Source organism: Colius striatus, chromosome 7 (assembly GCF_028858725.1).
Source record: "Colius striatus isolate bColStr4 chromosome 7, bColStr4.1.hap1, whole genome shotgun sequence".
Classification (NCBI taxonomy): domain Eukaryota; kingdom Metazoa; phylum Chordata; class Aves; order Coliiformes; family Coliidae; genus Colius; species Colius striatus.
The window spans coordinates 4,279,735-4,303,319 of NC_084765.1; the positions used below are offsets into that span (position 1 = coordinate 4,279,735).

Genomic DNA, 23,585 nt, shown 5'->3' on the forward strand with positions numbered 1-23,585 from the left:
ATCAATTTATAATGGTCAGACCAAGGACTGTAGATTTTTTTTAGACATGGTGAAGACTCCCCCTTCCCAAAAAAATAAACTCCAACCACTACACAGTTTTTATCAGTATTTAATTTTTTTGAGAGATAATAATGTCCTTCAAAATGCCACCGTAAAAGGTTGGTGTGGGATTCTAGATCAATTATATGGGTAACCCTCTACAATTTATCATTTGAAGATAGCATCTGTGTGGATTTGAAAGAGTAAGCCAGTCAATATTGCAGGACATAGATAGAATGAGACAAACTAGGGAAGAGTATTAGGGCTAAAAATAGAACAACGGAGGAAAAATTGTGGACAATGGCATGAGATAAGTGCTGATGGAACCAGGTATTTAATGTAATTGCTCTCAGTATAGCAGCGTGGAAAAAGAATTGTTCATTTTGATACAGTGATCTATTGTTCACACTTAGCCGTTAGGAAAATCGGATTGAAGGTGAGGTATTAGCTGAATGAAAATGGATGTAGTTATTTCAATGCATCTTGTTACTTGGCTCATGTAGATGAATGGGAGATGAGAGCAAAACAGCATTCCTCTCACCTCTTCCCTTCCCTGTTCCCCTCTAAAAGCATCCCCTGGTATCTCTAAGGGTACTCAGAAAGATGAAAAATAACAATAAATAAGGAGGTGACTCTTTCACAGAAATCTGACATTCCCTTTCCAACAGCAGTTTTTATTTCATCAGTGCTTACTGAGATCCAAAAGGAGTTTCTTTCATAAGTGAAATCAAAGCCAAAGCAAGCAAGGCTTTGGGAATACTTCTATGGAATCAGTAAACTAAAGGCAAGCTTTCTAGGGAACGGAGCTATTTTTGTAAGAGTGAGGTGATATAGTGCTTTGTTTTCTAATGGGCCTGTAATGTATTTTGGAACAGTAGTAACATAATCTTTTATTTCTCATAGACTTATGTAATGGTAACTCTTACAGCCAAGCATGAAGCAGTTAGATTTTGAATGAATTCTTGTGCATTAAGAGGCTTTGAAGAAGAAAAATGAGTGAAAAAGTGATGCTAAATACTAAGGGAGAGTAGTCCAGCTAGATTTATTGTATATAACTCTTCCTATTCCTGTCCCTGTAGAAATTTGTTGAGGTTTCTATCATGGGTTGCCAGGGAAAAGCACATAACTCCCCTTGTGTCCAAGATAGGCAAATTGTATTGCACTGATAAGCATCATTTATGTAAGGGAACAGACTTCACAAGTACCTAGGTTTTTGTTGATCTGCAGGGATTCATTGGAGGAGCACAGCATAGGTCAGACCCTTGTCATAATACTCCAGGTTTTAGCAAGGGAGTAATGGAGAACAATGTCAAATTGCTGATTCCAAACTTTAAAGCTTGCTGTTGCCTGGAGATGTACTGTGCTGACAGACTGTGACAATTTATGGTTTGGCTTATCAAATCATCTTTGGTGGCAAAAAGTTGTCCCACAATATGAGTTGTGATGAGCCTTGTTTTTTCACCATCTTCTCCTCAACAGCTAGGAGATTCCCCAAGCATCCCCCACTTCAGAGAAAGATACATAGTATGATCAGGGAGAAATGTCATTTTTTTCTACAGTCTGTTGCCTGCTGCAGGATGGAAAGAGCCAATGGCTTGTCATGTTTCCTGTACTGTTTCATTTCTGCTGAACTGCCAAACATGATTACTGTGGTGAAGTTAAGCAATATGATTATTCTTTTTGATTGTGACACGTGTCACTTTACCCATGCAGGCTTTTATTACCTTTGTGAAGATGAACCTTGTGTACTACAATGTTTTGCTTATCCCATCTGTAGGATTTTTTGTTCATTCCAGAATTAATATTTGGAGCAAAGCTTTAAGAAAACTTCTATTCTGAGAAAGGTCACCTGTACAAATATGGTTATTTCCTAATTTTGAATGTAGATGGTAGGTGAAGGAATTTATAATGTGTGCTCTTGAACACACTACCTCCAAAAAATAATAAAAGAGAACAGCAAACAGTTTTTGAGCTGGTTTTTTTAACAGAACTAATATGAAATAATAATCTGATGCCATCATGGGACTTACAGCTCCATGGTCTTATTTCTAATTTCATGTTTTTATATGAGAAGATTTCAAAATGTGTCATATTTGAATTGCATTATTTTTCTGAGTTTATCTTTTGTCTTTCTCTGAACTTAACTCTTGCCTATCACGTTGTCCTTGGCAGTATTGTTAAGAATATTACTCTCAGTATAGATAGAGATAGCACAAATCCCTGCTGCTTCAGTGTGTAGTCCTGTTCCTGAGGGATACAGCAATAGTTTTGTAACCCATGAAATCTCCTGGGTACTCTCAGTCAAAGAATGGACAACTTCTCCTGTTGTAGACTTGCCCCTCCAAAGTTTGAAGAGCCAACAACTCCTGCAGGGACAGCACCAGTTTATTAGGGATTAACTACAGTTTAGTTTAAGGGGTCTCATTATAATCACTAGAAGTTGCATCTTACTCATTACACATCAGAGGTCTTAATACGGCTTGAGAGCATATAAAAGTGTTCTTTATTTTTTCTGATAGACATCACTTAATTGCCCTGAAATATGTAATTCTTTCCTGAAGGATGGAATGGTAGGAGTTGGAAGGGACTTCTAGAGATCATGCAGTCAAACATCCCGCTAAAGCAGATTCATCTTGACCAGGTCACACAGGAAACTATCCACAGGAAACTGTGCAGGAATACTGCTGGGTATTCCTGAGTGTGTGAAAACATGTGGTAGTAATGAAGAACCTCTTTGCCATAGCATCCATGTGAGAATGTAATGAATGTTCCTCAGAATCCATGAATCCCTTATAGAAGAGTGAGCTTTGATATAGCAGATCTGCTTTGATTGTGTATGAGGCCAGAGAGTATCTGGAAAGCAGGTAACAGTGACACTGACTTAGGTAAAGTTTCTGAATCCTGCTGGCCAGACAGACTCTGAAACTAGCAAATCGCTTTCTCTTTACACAGCCTCTTGTAAGCCACTTAGTAGAAGAGCAAATTTAGTAGTGTTTTTAAAGACAAGTCTTTACACCCACTCAGGCACACTGCTTAGTAGCCTGTTCTGCTGCTGTATATTCTAAATACAAATATCAGTATATTTTCATAGAGTAATTAGAAAAGTATTAAAAGACTGGAATAATCCTGGATAAAGCAATCTTTATTAACTTCAGTTTTGAACATCACAGCGGCTGCTTTTATAAAAGAATCTTGACTTGTTTTTCCTAGTTGCTTTGACATGTTTGAGCAAATGACTGAGCTGCTGCTGTTAGGCAAAACCTGTTCCCTCGAATGGTTCATTCTGCTTTTTGTGATTATTTTAAACCTGTGTTCTCTAAGCTGCATTATCATATGTGAATTCTGGCTCCCTATTTTTAAAAATAACGTATTTGCAACTGCCAGAGATACCTTATGAATAAGTTATCGACCATCCCTAAGAGCTAGAGCTGCAAACACTTAAAAGAGGAATATTTATAAATCTGTGAACATTTTCTATTAATGTATTTATCAAATGAATGTAGTCATTCACTTAAGGTTAAGAAAGTGACCCCTTTCTGTTAAAAACTGCACCACATTGCTTATATTTTCTTTAATGCTAACACGTCAGCGACAGCTTTCTAACTGATTTAATTGATCTTTCATGAGAAGTTCAATTTAAATAAACTGATTTTATTCTAAACGGTCTCAAGGCTCTTGAGGACCATCACCCCAAACCAGCCACACAGACATTTAATAATGCAAGGGTAATGATGGAAAGCAGAAGAGAGAGTGGAACTGCAAAGTTTCTTTTTTCCTTAGAAAGGAGCAGAATTTAGCAGAATAGTTTGGACAGCAAGCTTTAATGAGTTTGGTGCTGTCTTTCATGATAGACTTGTGATATTTGGAGGAATGAAGACTAAAACGACTGTAGCTGAAATAACCTGTCTCCAAAGAGTTGCTCAGATCATTGGAGACTCAGGTTATGAAAACCTTACTTTTTTTATTTCTGTTTTTAATGGCAAAAAAATTTGTAACCTAAAGAGAATAATGGTGTGTTTATCATTGTAGGCATTCACAAGGATGGAGGAGAGGGGAGCTCATCTTGTACCTAGGCTTAATTTCACCAGAGTGGATTTTAGGAAGCAACCACTTTGCTGTATGACTACTGAGTGGACTATTCACTAAGACAGCCGAGAAACAGATAGCAAAGGAGTGCTAAAATTTGGACCTTTGTGTGAGAATGACCAGTTACTTTCTTGAGTATAGTATATTATATTATAGTATATTTCAATAATATTGAAATAAAGAGAAGGAAGGTAACTTCACTTTAATTTTTATTTCTGCCCTTCTCAGGGTTGGTTTGGTAGTTGGGGGCTGGTCTGCACTGGAAAAGATGACTGTTCAAGTGTGGTTTGCATGTCAGTGTGCATTTTTAAATATTCATTTATTCATTTGGTTGTTTAACCAGATAGTTATACAGTTGCCATCCCTAGAGGGGCAGTTAAATTGATAGAAAGCAGGTTTGGGATATTGATAACTCTTGTTTTGATTGTAAAGTGGGTATATCAATGTTAAGTACTTAGGCTGTGCCCGGAGGAAGAGGCTGCACCATTTAATGGTGCTCTAAAAGTCAAGCGATAGTACTTCCTGATGTTATTATATTGATAGTTATTTTATTGCTTATGGATTCCCAGGTGATGCTGCACCAGTCCTATTTTATGAAGGCAGTTTCAGCTAGTTATTTACTTAACTATGTTAGGTAACGTTTCTCAGCGTTATTGAAAGGGACATTTTCCTTTGGCTTACGTGCTTTTGTTTTGTTTTTGCTTTTGCTCTGTGTCTCAAAGTCAAAGGAGTGGTGAGGGTTACCTGTTTTTGCACTGCTGCCCTACCTTGGAGGAGATGAATTGCTCACAATGAGTCCAAGTTGGTAAACAGTTTTAAGGCTTGCCTAATCATTTGCAGCCAGTAAGTAGTCTTTTCTTACTCAGGCAACTGAAGGAGGCTGAGCTGCTGCTAGCTCACAGGGAACTGCTGACTCCTGTCTAATGCTTTATGGCTCCCTGAGGGTTGTATTGCACAATTGGAGAAACCAACCCTGTGCTAATGGTAAAAACCAGGTATGGGGTATTTTGGACATATGCGAAAGATGACAAGCAGTGGGAAGGTAAAAAAAAGAAAAGGCAGGCAGAGCTGAAGTGAGTCTGGCAGTGGAAATGAGATAAGAGCAGGATAGGACACAATGAGGAAGAACTTGCAGAACAAAGAGTAAATATGAACAAAGAGCTCCTAAGTCAGTGGTGTGAAAATTGCATATGTTCGTTTTTGCATCAGATGACTGAAATTTTAGGACCTCTCATGTTTCACTGCTGTTGTGCTCCACTGTTTTGGAAATTTTGCTTCTATGATTCCATCAGCTTGTGAATGTTTTTGTAAGGTTTGACATTACTTCAATACAGCACAGATTGATTTTATGTTTTTACAAATCCAGATTATTTAGACCAAGTTTTAATACAATTCAAGTCAAGACATAGTATTAACTTGAATAAAAAGAGGCGAGGGGAACTTACTCCCCATTAATAATGTTTTGTAGTTGAGAGTCATGAATTCGAGATCAGAGCTTTCTGCAAAGCTGTCCTTTTTTTACCCTGTCTTTGATTTTTCTGTCTTTGCTTCCTTACAGAGTATTTGAAAAGTATAATTAAGTTTGGTAAAATATGTTCTCCAACCAGAGATCGGGTAATTGAGAGAGAGTTGAAAATGGAGTAATTGATTCTGATATTTAGTAGGACTCCAAATATATCATCTGTTGGTGCTCTGGAACACTTCATAATTTGCTTCATTTTGTTTTAATTTGAATGTTATTATCTTCCAGTAGTTAAACTGTGATACCTCAAATAACAGGTGATAATACTGCCAATGTCCAAATAGATGATTATTTAATGCATGCAAGCAGGCATCTGCAGTTCCAGAGACAGAGTATTTTGTTTCAAGATAGTTCACCATACTTATTACAGCCTTAACAGTTTAAAAAATTTTATGTCCAGTTGACTTTTTGGGTGAATGGACAAAACTTGCATTGCTGTTAATGGGAACTGTGCCCTCTTTAACAGCAGAGGTGAATTTGATTTAGTGCTACTTGCCAGAGGGGACGAACAGTAAAAAGATGCTCTAGTTATGGTTTGTTGTCTCATTATCTTCTTTAAATATTAGAAATATTTAGCAATTACATTCTAAGTGAGGCATGAAAGGAGTTAAGTGGTTCCTAAAGTTCATAAAGTACTTTTGCAGATGAGAAAACCTCCCTCACTGGCCATGGGTTGAACACCACTTGTATTGTCTTTCCTTCCCATCTTGTTTCACTTGGATGGTTGGTATGAGATGGTGAGCGCCTGCTGTGTAGCAAAAAGCATATCAGGTGCGAAGTGAGTAACTCTACTGGAATACTTTTCTTGTGTTTTGGCCCAGTATATTCACAGTACAGAGTGCACTGGCACAAATAACGACAGATAATATGCGTGTATTTCTCTCCAAATTCACAAACATGATTTAGAACTGTTAAGGAGTGATGGTGATAACTGATTAACTGTAGAGGGTAGGTGAGTACTACAGTAAGGAGAGCTCTGTGTAAGCAATGACCTCTATCTTGCTAACTGTTATGGAAACACTAGAACCTGGTAGAATAGCACTCACCAAACCAAACCTACCCTGAAACGAAAATTGTCCTTACTGAAAAGCTGAAGCCCAAATGTCTTTATTGTTGCAAAGAGCTAGCATATGTAGATGAAGGATGGTGATGTGTGAATGATCATTATGCTGCATCAAGTCTCATTTTAAAGACTGTAAGTATACCTTTTCAAAAGAGAAACAAACTACTTCACCAGTCTGGAGAGAAACATAAATCATGTATTTTTATCACCTCAAAAGACCACTGGAAGATGAGCTCTAATATTTCAAATGTGACAAGCAATCTATACACATGAATCACAATTTGAGTTCCATTACAACTGAGCTGATATATACCACTGTGTGCTTTATGGATTTTACTCTAACAACATTAAGTAAAAACCTAAAGCTTTTTGTGATGAATATCTAACCTTTTACAAGAACTTGTAGAAATGTGATCCAGAGCAACAGCTTTAGCATTGCCCTACAGGCTGTAATAAGAAAATACTATTGCCAGTTGTGACCTCTCAATATTATTCTTTGCAGAGGCAATGTGTCCATTAGTAGAAGGCTAATACTGCAGAGGTAAAAGAAAATGTGAAATGCTGACAGAGTTTACGGAAAATACACCAAGAAAAATTGAGAAGAGAATTAAATAAATGAGCAAAATTTGAAGACAGGGATCTTTTGTTCTTTCTGCCTCCTTTGTTAGGCCCAGTCTTTTTCTTCCTGGACTTAAGGAGCTTTACAGCAACCCAGTGCCAGTTGTTCTCAATTCCTCTATTTCTAGTCAAGTCATCACTCGAAGTTTTCTTTTTATCTCTGGATATGCTCATATTTTATGTTATGGTAATGGGGGCCTTGCTTGCAATGAATCAAAGTTCAAATTCCTTAACCTTTGAGACCTTTGATCTTCTTGCTTCTCTTTGGGGGAAGAAAGAGGAGTGTTGTTCAGTGAATTCCGTGAGGAAGATGGAGATAGAGGGTAGTGCATAAGGTTAATTTTCAGGTGAATTAGTTGCTGTTTTGACATTCTTTCTTTCATTTCAGACATTTTTTTTGTTCCTTTCCCTTTATGCTAGAAAATTTATTAGATATGCAAGAACACAGCTCCTCAAAGCTATGCTCCAAAAGCCTATTAAAAAGAGGCTGCAAGCGGAACAGTGTGAACACACGTCAACACCTGAGTGTTTCCCAAGTGGCTCTAGCACTCAGTGGTGTGATAACAAGACATGTGGGAGGATTTTTCTTGGCTTTTATCTTCCATATATTGATGCTTCTGACTTTTTAAAATTCATTTCATCAAGTGGCACCACAACAGAAACAACAGAAATACGGGAATGAGATAGTTCAAGGTGTTTGTAATGGTATACAAAGTCTTTTGCCTCCAGGCCATCGTTTCTAATTCAGCTCAAGTTGGCAGCAGTCAGAAATTGCTGCCAACTGACAGCTGTTTGGTGGCCAACATGAAGTGATTTAGTTAGTAGTTCCTACTGGACAGATGTCTGTAGTATAGAGAGTCTGAGTATAGCTGGCATGTGTTTCATTTTCAGAGGCTGGAAAATGTGAGTGTATCTGAGCTGCAGCTAATTTGGTGAAGGAAGGTTAAACAGCATACCCGAATTTAGGCAACCAAGAGCTCTGCATGTGTACAATTAAACCCTCTCACCTTCTGGGGTCAAATCCCAATGTTATGGTGGTAACCCATTGTAGCACTTCTATTGTGTCTCCATAGCACAATGTGGTGAGGGAGAAGGGAGACTGTAGCTTTGTCTCTGCAGGTGGCTGTGCAGATGGATGTGGTAGGAGACCACACTGCGGGGTGACCAACTCATCTGTATCTCCCTGGCTGAGGAAGTTCTTCAGCTGTGTTGTTAATTAATACCTTTTTTGACTGTGAGCAATCAATAACAAGGAGAAAGTAATAAGGGGGGAAAAAATGAGTCTGATTCATCTTTCTTTGTGTGAACATATGTAACACTAGAATTAATCTTTTGAAAACCATGAATTACTTTATGGAAAATCTGTGCTACTAAGCAGAAAATCTGTCCTGCTGAGGAAAAAAATAAAGAGAATTCTTCAGTAAAATATCTAGTTTTGTGGGGAAGGAAGGGGGAATATTTTAGTTTACAATATCACAGAGCTTTGGGATAGTTAAACAGGCAAGTAAATTATAGGTTTGATTCACTATTGTGAAAACAGTTTTGAATTTTGCATTTGCAGCAGCAATAGAGATTGTTCAAGCAAGCAGAGATATCAGATCGAGGTTCTGCTACACCTTTGGCATGATGTAAAGCAGGCTAAAAATGGGCTTAGGTGAGGAATGTGGAAGTGGCACACAGTGCTGCTCAATAACTCCTGCAGTCCTGCAGCAGAAGTGTGTTTCGATCAACAGGCATTGTCAGAGCACTGAGGTGAATCTAGAGGTCTGGAAAACTTGCTGATCAACTCAGCAGTTGAATCTCCTGTGTTGACTTGATAAACTTTCCCATGTCATCTCTGTCCAGCACTGCAACTGATACCATGCTGTAAAGTTACTGTGCCTTCATGCTGTAGTTTACTGATGAAACAGGGTTTTTTGTGCTGCTTAATTCTGACGCTATTTTCTGTGTTTGAAAACTCTGCATTGGCTTTTGTCTTTTAACACTGCCATAGAAAAACAGCCCAGTGTTTGCTACTTTTCCAGAGTTTTTTAAAAAAAGTATTTAATGAAGAATAGTGGAAGAAACCCATTGCAGGATGTAATTTTATTTGATGCAGGAGTATTATCTCTGTTTTAAGCAATACTGTTGTACTAAATTTGCCTTGTTCTTTAACACCGGAGTTCATCCAGCTTGCTGGGATTTTTGGTTGGGATTTTTCTTACTCTAATGTTGTGTCATGATCTTCATTGTGCTAAGGCTGACTGTAACTCTTCCTGGTGGTTCTTCCCTGCAGATATTGATGAGTGTGCTGCCAAGATGCATTATTGTCATGCCAATACTGTGTGTGTGAACTTGCCTGGATCCTATCGTTGTGACTGCGTCGCAGGATACGTCCGTGTGGATGATTTCTCCTGTACAGGTGAGCTCTTGGATACCCAGCAACAGTAGTGTTATAGTCTGTGTTGAGTGTATTACTTAGCTTCTAATTAGTCCGTGTGCCACACCAAGTGCCACCTGACCCTCTGATGGCATAAACTTCAGGTGCAAGTGAGATAGGTGAATGTGGTATAAGGTACCTTTATTATGTGCAGACGCTTTGGGATTAACTTTGGGAAGGTGACTCGAGAAGCTCTGTGGTTCATACCCTGAGACCTGTTGTCAGCCAGGGCGTGGCCCCTTCATGTCCCATGGCTGACATGCGTGTGAGGGCAAAGACTGAGATGAGATTGCATGCAGAGTGAGAGGAAACAGTGTTTTATTACATGTGGTATGAAACTGGTCAGTGGACTGAAACATGAAAAATTATCCAGGAGAAGTTTTCTGGACAAGGCTGAGCCAAATGTGTAAAAGCAAAACTGGAAATGTTTGAAGTGCACCTTATTTGGTTTGGAAATAGTTGTTATTAATGCTGAGAATTAATGTCTCCAGGACTATGACACATGTTATTTAGAGAAGACAAGAAGTGTGATAGTATTAGGCAGTAAATCTAGCCTAGTAAATCTTACTGAATGCCTGTCAGTAAAGTGAACTCTGAAAAGTCTTAGTGGACAGCAGGTAGGTCTCATTTCCATCTAGAGCTTTTCAAGGGAAAATCTCTGGCAAAAAGTGAGAAGCTGCTGAAATGTGCAGCCAAACTCTGTCTGACTGGATAACATCTTTTAATCACAACACTTCAGAAAGTCTGATCTCAGCATTATTTTGATGGTACACCTGTCTGGCAAAGAAGGAAAACATTGGACAGACTTATTGAAATGGAAATAAGTCAGCTTGACACAATAACATATTTAGAATTGTGTAGGGGGAGCTATTTTCTCATGTGGAAAGATGGTGCAGGAGTATTCAATATAAGAATGATTTCCAGCCCTGAATAATTATATTGTAACACTCATGTTGTCCTTAGGGAAGGTCACAGGAAATGTTGACTTTCATGATGACAGCATGTCTTACAGCTAAGATTATGTAGTTCCTAAAAACTATGGGAAAGTCCTGTCCACCTCTTGAGAGAGGTTGGTACTAAATAGCTGTCAGGAAACTGATTTCTGTTTTGCCCAGAGCACCATTTCTATATAATCTGTGTCTTGTAAGTGAAATTTTGAGTTTTTCTTGGTCTTTTACAGTCTGCCATGTCAAAAAAGTTTCAGACATTAAAATTTGTTCTAAATGCATTTGCTGTGTGAGGTAGCAACCTTCACAGTGATGGGGAAAGTGTTTTTGATAACCTGACACTTGCTTTCCATATATGCACTACTAATTTCCTAATGTTGCTTTCCTTCCAGCAAGGCATTATCATTAGGCATGCCAACGGCTTAGAAAGCAGGGTATTTGTGATTTACAGAAAAACTGTGAACTAGTAAGACAAGTTGCTTGACAGTAATAGGTGAACATTCATTTAAAGTACATGCACAAAAAAAAAATCCAGAATGGGTATGAGAACAGAATAATAGAATGAGATACCTATTTCTTGTGGGTTTATTATCTTGCTAAAATAACTTCTTTGACATCACAGTTAAAAAGCATAGCCAGCATGTAACAAAGGTGAGGAGAAACTTGGTTCATTGCCTGTTCAAAATAGAAATAATGGTATAATAGGTGTATTTAAAATAAATATTGTGCAACAGAAGCACTAATCCTGTTTCTGTAACTTGCCTTATGTTTACAAAGATTTTACCTCTAATGAATCTTAAGAAAATAAGTAACAATAATAAAAAATCCAGGCAGCAAATACTTTACTAGTTCCCCTTCATGCTGGCACCACCATATAGCAGGCACAAGAAAAACAGATTAGCTGTTATTGAGTTTTTACAATTTATTTATATGTATTCAAACAAAATAAATGAGAAATTACCTCGTTATTGAACCATGCATTTGGAGACAAACCTGAAAGCCTGAGACTGTTCAGGTGAGGGAGCCCTGGCACAGGCTGCCCGGAGGGGTTGTGGAGTCTCCTTCCTTGGAGGTCTTCAAGACCTGCCTGGACATGTTCCTATGCGACCTGATCTAGGTGACCCTGCTTCTGCAGAGGGATTGGACTAGATGATCTGTAAAGGTCCTTTCCAACCCCTACCATTCTATGATTCTATGGATCTGCATTGTGATTATAACTGAATCCTGTATGGGATTAGGCTCTTAATGGGTTCAAGATAAGGGCTAACAAGTTTCAAATGTAAGCCCTGAAGGCAATGTGCACAGCAGCACATCTTTTTTATATGCTGTTGAGCTAAAACCAGAGTTATTCTATAGGGCAGGAGGTACCGTGTTTTGGGAAGACAAAGTCTAATTCTTTGAGGTCTGAAGTTGTTTGCTGTTGAGCAGATTCTGTGTGTTGCTGAGTGGGCTTGTGCTTGGTAGGCTTGGTGCCTGGCATCTGTGCTCATTCAAAAGCTGGAAAGTGGTGATATGTGGGAGCTGTAAGTCAGAAACAATTTTTAAGCCGAATGAGATATTTCAATTTGAGTTTATCTTGATGAAAACAAATGAAATGAGTATTGAAAGGCTGTGTCAATTGGAATTGGACAAAATTAAATTCATTTGGATATTGCACAGTTTTTGTATGCATCTTCCAGTGTGTTTTCTTATAATCTTTCATCTTGGTCAGATTAAACTAATTTGTAATTGAAACTTTTTCCCCCATACAGTTTTTGAGTAATTTCTGATCATGAGAACTGTGGAGTAGGAACTTCCAGTGGTTATTAGTGAGAAGCTACTGTGTTGTGCTGGGCTAATTGCAGTCACAGAGACATAGTGACTAAATATTCTGGGCAAAATTGGCCAAGAAGGCCAATGGCATCCTGGGAGGCATCAAGAAGAGTATGGGCTGCAGGTCGAGGGACGTTCTGCTCCCCCTCTACTCTGCCCTGGTGAGGCCTCATCTGGAGTCCTGTGTCCAGTTCTGGGCTCCTCAGCTCAAGAGGGACAGAGAACTGCTGGAGAGAGTCCAGCGCAGGGCCACCAAGATGATCAGGGGAATGGAGCATCTTTCATACAAGGAAAGGCTGTGGAACTGGGGCTGTTTATTCTGGAGAAGAGGAGATTGAGGGGGAATCTTATTAACATTTATAAATATCTAAAGGGTGGGTGTCAGGAGGTTGGGACATCCCTTTTTCTATAGTAGCTAGCAACAGGACAAGGGGTGATGGGATGAAGCTGGAACACAAAAAGTTCCATTTAAACATAAGAAAAAACTATTTCACTGTTGAGGTGAGGGAGCCCTGGCACAGGCTGCCCAGAGGGGTTGTGGAGTCTCCTTCCTTGGAGATCTTCAAGAGAGCAGGGAGTATGGACTAGATGATCTCTAAAGGTCCCTTCCAACCCCTACCATTCTATGATTCTATGAAAATCTACAATTATTTGAAGTTCTGGGCTATGATTTAAAATTAAGTAGTGACTATATTAATAAAGAACCAATATTCAGTCTCATGTAAGCAAAAGACCTGCTGTGTTGAGCTTCATCACATGGTACTTTGTGACAGGTTAGGCAGTCTAGCAATAACTTCAACCTACTTTCACCTAGAAAGGACTTCAGTGCTTTTTCTGCTCACCTGTTCCCAGAGCTTTGAGCTCTGAATGTTGAGTTGTTCAGTGAAAGACAGTTTTATTAAGAAAAGCTACCCTTGACTACGCAACTTCTTTCAGTCTCTTCCTGTGACACTGACAAGTTGTTTGTCTGTTCTCAGGTAAATCACAGTCTTGTCTGTTCTGAAAATAGCAGCAAGATTTGCTGCTCCAGATGTTCTCATTTACTGGAATCTACTGATTTAAAGCATTTTATTGACTTGCCCAGGTTTTTACCGTGCCTGCTTGTTGAGAAATAAGTTCTTTTGGATTGCTTTCATACCAGTTTGGGAGTTTGCTTCAAAAATGTATTATTTAGTTTTGTGCTTTTTGAAGCATTACACATTACATAATAAAAATCTCATTATTTTACTTTAGATGTGCTGCATCTGTTCTCTGGTATGAGTTTGATAATGTGTGTATATAATTTTCTATATTTTGAAAGCATTATATATATAGTTTCTATGTCTCATTGCCATTCAATCAAGTAAACAAATCCTGTTTCATCTTAATAGGCCATAAGTTATTTGTAATAACTACATATATCGTGCAGATGTAAAGAGGAAGCACTGTAGGTACATCTCATCTCTTTTGGCCTAGTACTTTTATTTTCTACAAAGGTATTCATGATCATAATAAAGATTCCTGACCTTTAACACCTATGATAACTGTTACAAAATACGTCCCTCACTTTGCAATGTTTTCCTTGGGGCTGCATGGGACACTGAAAACCTGTTCTGCATGTTCTGCCCATGTGGGGTGTGACCTACATGTAAACGTCCTTCACTGCACTAAGTTGTGCTCTATATGCTCTATAGTCTCTATATGCTAGTTTGATTTACAGTATGAGTAGAGAAGAAGAAATAAGAAAACCTAATGATTTTGGTAGATTATCCTGTAGGTCCCTTCACTTCTATCTGGTTTCTAGAGCAGCATTCAGTTTTGAATGTAATGCACCTTTCAGAACAAGCCCTTGTGCAGCATGTTATTGTAGAAGTTGTGCCTAAAGCATAGAAAAGTGTAGAGTTCTGAGAAATCTCATTTTTAAGGGAAAATACCAGCAGTCCTCCTCTTCCCTTTTTCCCCTCCCTGTCTGTGAAAGGCAACTCAACTGCAGAAATTTCCTGCTGTGGTTAGAACAAATGTTCAAATTGTTTGCTATCACTAAAATTGATGCCTTTAGGTTTTTGTTACTGGAGTTTACCTGTCAGGTTCAACGTGGTGTAGTTGACCCCATAATAATACTAATAATGCAGCAAGTTTCACAACGTTGAAGTGGAAGGTTACTGGCCTCTCATCCAGAACCACTGTATGTGTTTGAAAAAGACCTGAATAAAAGCTTTTAGGCAGTCAATTGATAATACAGTCACTCTTTGAAAGACAGTGCTATTTCTGCAATGTAATCTACTGACCCTGTTTTCCCCCTTTCCCCTTTTTTGTGAACTAAATTAGCATTCTAGAAAGCAACATTAATATTTTTGGCATTGCACTTGAACTTTTGAAGTACTGTGCAGGGTCTTGAATGTTCACAGAGGTCAGTAAACAAATGTTGCTGATGTTCACGTGGTTTCCTGGAGCTGGGGAACTGATAGATATGTCTGCTAGCTGAAAACCCAAGTCTGGGTCAATAAATAGTGAAAGAACATCTGTGGTAGAATAGTTTTGAATAGATATGTTTGGGAAACAGTCTTTTTTAGATCTTGCTGTTGTAAAAGATATTATGACTTACCTAGAACTTCATACTTTTTTAAGAAGCATTATGAACATATTGAGTTGGGGTATGACTGGGGATAAGGACCTCAGGCAGATCTGGACCCTCCTGATGTTAATTGACACCAATTTGTTGATGTCGTATTCCCTACTTTGGAATCCACTCTGTCCTCTACTTGCTGAGGACAGCCCATTGTCCTTCTAGGAGCTCCATCTTGATTTGTGTGCTTGTCTTCTCATTGCATTGTATCTTCAGGACAACATGGGCATTTCCAAATGCACTTGGAAAGTCTAGAAGACTAGAACTAGAGTATTCAGTCAATCCAGCAAAACAGCTCTTGACTTAAAAATCATTAAACTCAATGAAAAACTTTCAATGGCATTCATGGTGACTTCAGGTAAATCTCATAGAAAGATAACTAGTGTACCCTTGCCATAGGGAGGCTCTGTTTATTATACTACTGAAAAGGGTGATTCTTTTGTATTGTCAGAAAATGCTGTACTCACATGGATAAGATAGCTTCTCAATGCATCCCTAGAGGGCTGATAAGTATTTAAATTGCTGTTTGGGGCAAAGGGAAGCTGAGGCCCTGAGAAGTGGAGCATCTTGCCCAAATTCATGTTGAGACAGTGACAGCATGGAAGAGTCCATTAAGCGCAGTCAGAAAAATCAGATGTGGCAATACCACAGACTTATACCACCAAAGACTCAGTGAACAGTGAGGTTTATTTTCATAGATGCTGATAGTTTCATCAGCAACAATACCAGTCCGTTGAAGCACAGTGTGCACGAGCCCTGAGCAACCACCTGACCTTCATGATGTAAATCTTCTCCTTCCTCTTTCCTTGTGGTTTTGTAACATCTTTTGTTACTTTTGAGTTAAATTATTCCCCAGTCCTCTAATTTTAAATGCCATGTTACATTCTTTTGTTCCTGTCTTCACCTTCATTTACTGGGTTTAACTGCAACATTTTTTACATTTCTTCCTTTTAAAAAATGCCGTTGGGAACCTGCATATTATTTGTTCCTAAGTGCTTTCAATCTGAGGAAAAAATATACTAAAAATGGAATATTTCTAGTGATTTAAATTCCTCACTGGTAAATAGTTTAATTAAACATCTTTGTGCTTTCCTGTGCTCTAGGCACGGAAGTATTGCTAATTTGTCCAAAGTAGTTGGTAATCCTTTCAAGTCCTTTTGACACATTGATTTTCTGTAACTTTATTAATGCTAAAATTAATTAAACAGCTGACTACAAATCATGCTGATAGTTGTGTTTTTTGACTTAGGCATAATTAGCATTTTTACATGATTTCTTAGCTGCAGCCTTTTGTGCTGCTATGTATGCTATCAAAAAAATTTAGTAATTTAAATTGCTTTGCATATGCATGTTCATACTTATGCATAAACTTAAGCATTAAGCTCATGCTTAAAAATAATAATATTGGTTTAATAGTCATTCATAGACCTGTGAATGAAGATATCTATCTGAAGAACAGGCAAGAGGAAAGACTTTCTGTATGCCACCCTGTCAACATTTGTCCTGAGCTCTCTTGTGGCAGGATATCATACCAGGGGACTGGGACATCTTTCATATGAGGAAAGGCTGCGGGACCTGGGGCTGTTTTCTAGAAAAGAGGAGACTGAGGGGAGATCTTATTAACATTTAGAAATATCTCAATGGTGGATGTCAGGAGGTTGGGACATCCCTTTTTCCTATAGTAGCTAGCAACAGGACAAGGGGTAATGGGATGAAGATGGAACACAAAAAGTTCCACTTAAACATAAGAAAAAACTCTTTCACTGTTGAGGTGAGGGAGCCCTGGCACGTGCTGCCCAGAGGGGTTGTGGAGTTTCCTTCCTTGGAGGTCTTCAAGACCTACCTGGACATGTTCCTATGTGACCTGATCTAGGTGACCCTGCTTCTGCAGGGGGGTTGGACTAGATAATCTCTAAAGGTCCCTTCCAACCCTATGATTCTATGAATAGGACTAAATCCAATTCTACGGTCCACAAATTTTTGATTACTTAATCTAGTGATTACTGCAAGCATTCCATGGGGTGAGAGATGAAATGGGAGCTGTCACACTGTTTTCTTAGTGGAATCATGCTATCCTGAAAACATGCAGCATCTTCAGGGTCAATGTCAGTGATCTGAAGCAAAAAACTCATCTTTTGCTCATCCTCTTCCACATTGTGTTAATACCTTCTTCTAGGAAAGAGTTTAATCAATTAAATTCTGATCTTTTTGGAGCTCTAACAGGCAAGGTTAGCCATTGTCTTTGTTCAAACTAGCAAAGAAATTCTCCTATGCTGTATTCTGTTGCTAGAAACCAATTGTAACAAACTCTTTGTTCTTCAGGCACAAAACTGAACTCTCCTACTAAATTGTGCAAGCAATTGTATCATAGAGAAAGGCCTCTGGCTAACCACTGTTCCTCAAGGCAGGATCCATGGACCCTGAAACATCCTTTGTCTTACCTGTTCTTAAAAATCCCCCTTGCCACAACTGAAGCCTGGAACCTCTTGTCATTTTCTTAATGAACATGGAGAATCTGTTGATCTTCCTATTTGCAGTCCTTTTTAGTATTAAAAAGATGTTTTCATGAATATGCTTTATTCTTCTTGTCTGTAATCTAAAAGCCTGTTTTTAGATTTATGACTGAATGGTGTAAAAATATTCTACGGAGGTTTTCTTCATAACTTCATGTTTTCCCTTCAGAACATTCTGGACCTGTACACCCAAACATTAGGTGTTTGACAGTTTTTCTTTTGGCATTGAACTTCAAGACAGTGATATTATGTCAAGGAAGATGCTCTAAAGAAAGGTCTCAGGTAGAAGGTGCAGTGTGGGTGGAGTCGGCAAGTCAGGCAGATGTGGACTGAACCTCCAATATTGTATCTCGGAGTACTGAGTTGTGTTAATGTCTGCTGCCAAAGGCTGGCTAGCCAGGCACAGTGCTGACCATGCTGGAGAGAAATTCTCTGTTTGTCCTGCTATGGCTTCTTCTTTTGCTCAAATGCATTATTCAGCAAGTCAAAGAAGAAATGTCAGATGGATGACTAATGGCCAGATGCAGACTCTCAATAGTGTTTGCTTTTGCTACTTGACTGGGTTGTATGGCTTGTCTGATTTCAGTAATGAGTGTATTACTGTTGGGAAATGTTAGGAAAACAAAGACTCAAATGCTATTCCAATATGCATGTACATCCCTTGCTGTGTGTAGTATCTGGAGCATGGTGTGACCAAAATCTGTACAGTGTATGGCACATAGATATGTATTTCTTCCAAAGAAATCCCATGCAGAAGAAGAACCCATTCACAATGGAAAATGGCAGTGCCAAATTTTTACCATTTCCATTTAAGGACTACTGGAAATCATCAGAGTTGTGATCACTAGACCTCTAGAAAGGCCATAAGCTTGTAGTATATGAATTTGGATTTGACAAGTGTGTAACTGAGAGATTTCCTCCTTAAGAGACAGTATGTCATGGTGGATGAGACTGGTCTGCCAAGGAACAACTTATACATCTGTGAAATGTGCAGCAGTTGCAGTTTTTGTATTTGCTGCTTGGATTTAAGATTTCCAGAGTAAGGCTTTTATATATGAAACAAAGAATTTGTGTAAAGCTTGTTGAGCTTAACAGAAAGTTTTCAGTAACATTTGTGGTGCTTATGTCTGACAGTGAGAAATGTGTATGATGGAGGTTTTTGCAGGTCTTGGGTTTTCTTCTTTGTTAAATCTAACTTTGCATTTTATACCCAAGGAAATAATATCTTTACATTACTCACTTTGCTATGATCTCATTTTTAGATCTGTTCTAAATATTTCATAGACGTGTGCATATTGATTGGGAGAAAGCTAATATTTTATTAACAGCTATAGGTTCTTGAGAATCTATTAGTGTATACGAGTGATCAAAGAATCACCTTCTGAGCAGTCTTAGATATTGAAATGACCTCAGGACCCTGGTTCAATGATGAGCATCTGTTTTTTGTTTGAAGTAGCTGAGGTTTTGTGTAAGTCTTGTTTAGACATGCATTGTAGATTGTCCAGCTCTTGCTTTGCTGATTCTGCAGCTCTCCAGATAATTGTAAGAATACTTTTTTTTCATTAGAAATATGAGTGCTAGGGGATGGGGCACGGGGCAGTTTGTATTGCTCTGAAGGTGTGCAGTGGGGTTTGTCCTTTTGAGTGGTCTCATCCTGGTTTTGGAAGACCTTTCTCTTCTCTTGATGAACAAGAATATTGGGTAGTATTTGCAGATGAATGCTAGGATGTCATAACCTAGCTGTCCTAATTTTATTTCTGTATTTGTAAACATCAGTGAAATAACCATAAGTCAGGTAGTGTTGCCTTTTTGAAATGTTTGGGAAATAATTTTAAAAGGTGTAAAGGAGCTGCCACTGGCAAGCAGACTTGCTTGGTCCTTAAGAAATACAGCCTTTGGGAATAGGGCAAGGAGGGGGAGAGGTGCTTTGATCTATCACTTTGTAGTTAATGTTTTCATGCTTTCTACTGTAGGCTTTTTGCCTCCCAGTATGAAACTTCCTATTTAGTTACATGATTACGTGTAATAATTGCTCAAACTGGGCATTTTTCCGACTCTCCCAGAAATAACTCTTATTCTTCATCGTCAGAGAAGTGGGACAGAGCTAGGCAAATGGATGACACAGCCTTGCTAATTGTGCTCCCATTAGAATAGACTACTGTGATTCTTATGTGGTTAGATCTTTTTTTAATTTTTCTTTTCAGAGCTTACAAATAAAGTTCATTTTTAGAAAATACAGCTCATGCTGCTAGCCTGAGATAATCAGGTGTTTTGGGGAAGGCTTTCCTGTTATGACAGATGATAGCAGAAGGGGCCAGAAAACAGGGCTGCCAAGCAAAGGATATAGATGGCCACAGAGAGACAGCTTAATGACCTGTAAGAGTAAAACATTATGTTCCTATTTATTTATGGTGAAGAAAAGTTTCTATATTTTCATGATCCTGGGGATTTGGTTTAGTTTGCTATCGTAATGGAGAGTTTTATTTGACAAAATGTAATGCATGTCAGCTTTTGATGCTGAACTGCCTGCCAGTATTTGTCCTTTGTGTTGATTTTTGGTTTACTTGTTTTTCGCTTTCAAAATACCACAAATGTTGGAAGTGGAATTCTGTGGAATATCTGACATAACGAATTCACTAAACGAACAATTTTTATATTTAAGCACACATACAGTCCACAAAGGGACAAAGGAGCCCTGTGATCTTTGGAGACTTTTTTCAGATGGATTACTCGGTATCTATCCCATTCTGAACTGCATCCTGTATTTTAATTAGGCTATAAATACGGCTCTGCAATAAAGCAAAGGCATTCCAAATGTAATCACATTTCACCACAACATAAAATGTTAGTGTCTTTTTTTTTTGCGTGTGCTAGTACTATCTGTTCAGTACAAAGAGAAATACTCTGTCCTTTCACTTCACTCTTTACGTGCTTTTAAGAGTCCCACAAACCCTGCAATGCATTATGCAAAATCCTCCATTATAAGTGATTTATGAATAGAAAATGTAAATAGTTTTCTTGCTTGGCTTTGCAGTATCTGGCTGCACTTCATAAAACACACTGGGGAAAAACAAGAAGGTAGACTCCTTCTAATCTTGCTCTACTGTTGTACATCCCGCTTTTCTGTGTAGGTCCCTTCACTCCTTGCCCTCATTTCATCATATACTTGCTCACCTTTGGGAGAGCTTACACAGAGGTGCACACAGTTAGCACATATGAGCTCTGCTCTGTGAGCGGCAGCAGGCTGTATCTGCTCCTGAGGTACTGGAAGGCTCCTGGGATATGCCCAGTCTTGAGCAACAGTGCAGGAAACTTAACATTTCTGAAACTGTAGTGATATCCCAGCCACAGTCCCATTTATGATCTAAGCTTAGACCAGGGTGCGCCTTTTGAGGAACAAGGCACTGTGTGGATGTCAGTCGGCTCAATGTGTCGTTACTATCATGGCTCCGTCAAGCTTGGTCTTCAGTCTTTGGAGGTTAATCCTTTCTCTCTAGGAACAAGGGAAGCTAAACATATTAAAAGCATATTCAGTTCCCTGTTTCTCTGCCTGGCATGCTAAAATAACTTCCTGCAGTGTTTTGATCGTTCCACTTCATACTTGGGAAACTAGGTTTATTCAGCTCCTCAGTGAGGATTCAAAATCCATACTCCAAGTGACTCTTCTCTGCCCAGATCTGGGATTTCTAACTGTTGCAAGGTCCAGCGAGATGTATATTCCTCTCAGTTTTTTTTTTTTTTTCTATTGTCAGAGTTTAATCACTGACTGGGATTATTAAAAATAAAGGAATTAGAGGTGAAAATGGAAGAAAAAGATTAGGTAAAATTCCTAGCTGATGTGAAATGTCTGACAGTAAAAAAAAGGGATGGATTTCACAGAATTGTATGCTTTGGGCAGCAGGTGGAGTGAGACATATAAACACGCATGCTGTCTTTCATGGTCGATGCTTTCAGAAGAAGCAGACAAGACTTTCAAAGGGCAACAGAGCAGCCTTGTACCATCTGTGTTGCTAAAACTTATGACCAGTTTTGAGTGACTGAGAATCCACAGCTGAACATTATTGATGATACTTGTAAAGACAGCACGAAGCTTCTTTACTGCACGGGAACTGAAGAAGTTATATAAAAAGTCATCTGGAAAGACTTAACCCAAGAATTAATGAGATTTGAAATGTAACTGTCTTTTAAGGCAACTTTGGAGACAAGAGACTATAGTGAGAATGGAGAATTTAGCAGCCCTTTAGTATTGTCATGTGTAATACATAATATTTCAAGGATGCAGCTTTTTGCATATATTTTATCAATGAACAGTCATTAAATGTTTTTGACTTGGAAGAAACTCAACTGTGAAAATTAGGGGATTATATATAATGTTTTTGCATGTGGCTCCATATAAAAAGATTACATGGCTAAATTCTCAGGTAACAGTCAACACTGAGGTTGCTGAAAGTGGGGTTACCTACAAATCCCCAAAATCCGCAGGCTGAGTTTATTGCTGGTAGAAATCAGGCCATATATGCTTATTTAGGTCTACTGTCAAACTGGATTCTGAAGTTTCTTTGGTTGCTGCTGCTTTTGATTTGTTACTCTGAGATTGTTGATTTATTAAAAATCATCTGTGCCATTAGACTGCCTGTCAGGATCCATAAATTGGATCAGGGACCAAGAGCAGTTATTACCCAATGTGGATTTTGGTTTTGCACTGCAGAAAAGAGCCTAATTAATTTGCTGGCAAAATGAATTCATGCTCCTTTTGAAAGATGAAGCCCTTACCTAATAGTTTTTTCTGAAGTCTGTAAAGATTATTTTCTTACATTATTTCAATGGGTTAACTGCCTGCCTAGTACAAATTTTCATTCCAGTGGAAATCTCAGTGTTCTTAACACAGTTAACCTGAGATGTTGAGTTTAAAACAGATTAGCAAAATACAGAAACCTAGTATAGTAACAAAATACAGAAATTAACACTATATTAAAGTGTAAGTGCTTATTGTGCTTGGCATATGAATATGTTTTGACAGCTCTTGAAGGACGTTAACAGATGAATTTTGAATCCTGTAGTGTAGATGGTCCTAGTTAGGTTTTCTAGAAACAGACCTGATCTAGGTGGACCTGCTTCTGCAGGGGGGTTGGACTATATGGTCTCTAAAGGTCCCTTCCAACCCCTACCATTCTATGACTCTATGAAATGTCTACCAAAATGAAAAGCTCTTATTGCTGTTTTATAATCATGGTGCAACTCTTAATGGTTCATGATTTGTATACCAAAGGACAGAATGCATATATGCCTTACAGAAAGTTGGGCTAAGACTTAAGACCTACTCAAATGACTGGAAAGATTTTGTAAGGGGCTGAGCTGATTGTTCCTACTGGATGCTACTGCAGGCATGTGTTGGCTTTCCAGTCAAAAGTAAAACTTGTCAAACTGCATCTGAGCCTGCAAAGTATTAAGCATCTGCTGCAAAACTTACTTCCTTCCCGTTGTGAACATTAATGTGGGTAGTGGGTTGTCAGCACATCTCTGGATAGACTCTATATTACATATGTTTTAGACTCTGCTTGATTAAGTTTTCCATCTCTTCTTTCTATGCGCTGCATGGGAATAGAAATGAAGCAAGTTTAGGTGGTGATTGAGGACATTAACTTTGTAAACAGCTGGACCTTGCACTATTATTATTTTAGTCTTTTAATATCTCAGACTTGTTCTTCCTCTAAACAGATGTAAATTAGGAGAGCAAGCTAGTTTTTGAACATAGATTGCTTATTAAAAAAGCAAGCTACGTCTCTTTTATGATGCTAAAACAAAGAAGGAAATAGCTAGCATGGAGGACTTTTTCCAGGGACTTCTTTAATGAATCCTGCTTGTGTTTCTCCTTGGTGACAGCTCTATGTTCATAATAATTCTTTGCAGAGAAAGATCTTCTGACCTTATCTTTTCTTTCATATCTTCTAAAAATAGCCC

General features: G+C 38.5%; 1 protein-coding gene across 1 annotated transcript in view; it reads left to right on the forward strand.

Annotated features, from left to right (window-relative positions):
• Positions 1 to 23,585, forward strand: part of NELL1 (neural EGFL like 1) — a 281,494-nt gene that overhangs the window by 131,165 nt on the left and 126,744 nt on the right. The window contains exon 13 of the mRNA XM_061999665.1: positions 9,604 to 9,729. Within this exon, the coding sequence (XP_061855649.1) occupies positions 9,604 to 9,729 (126 nt within the window). The remainder of the gene's footprint in view (positions 1 to 9,603; positions 9,730 to 23,585) is intronic.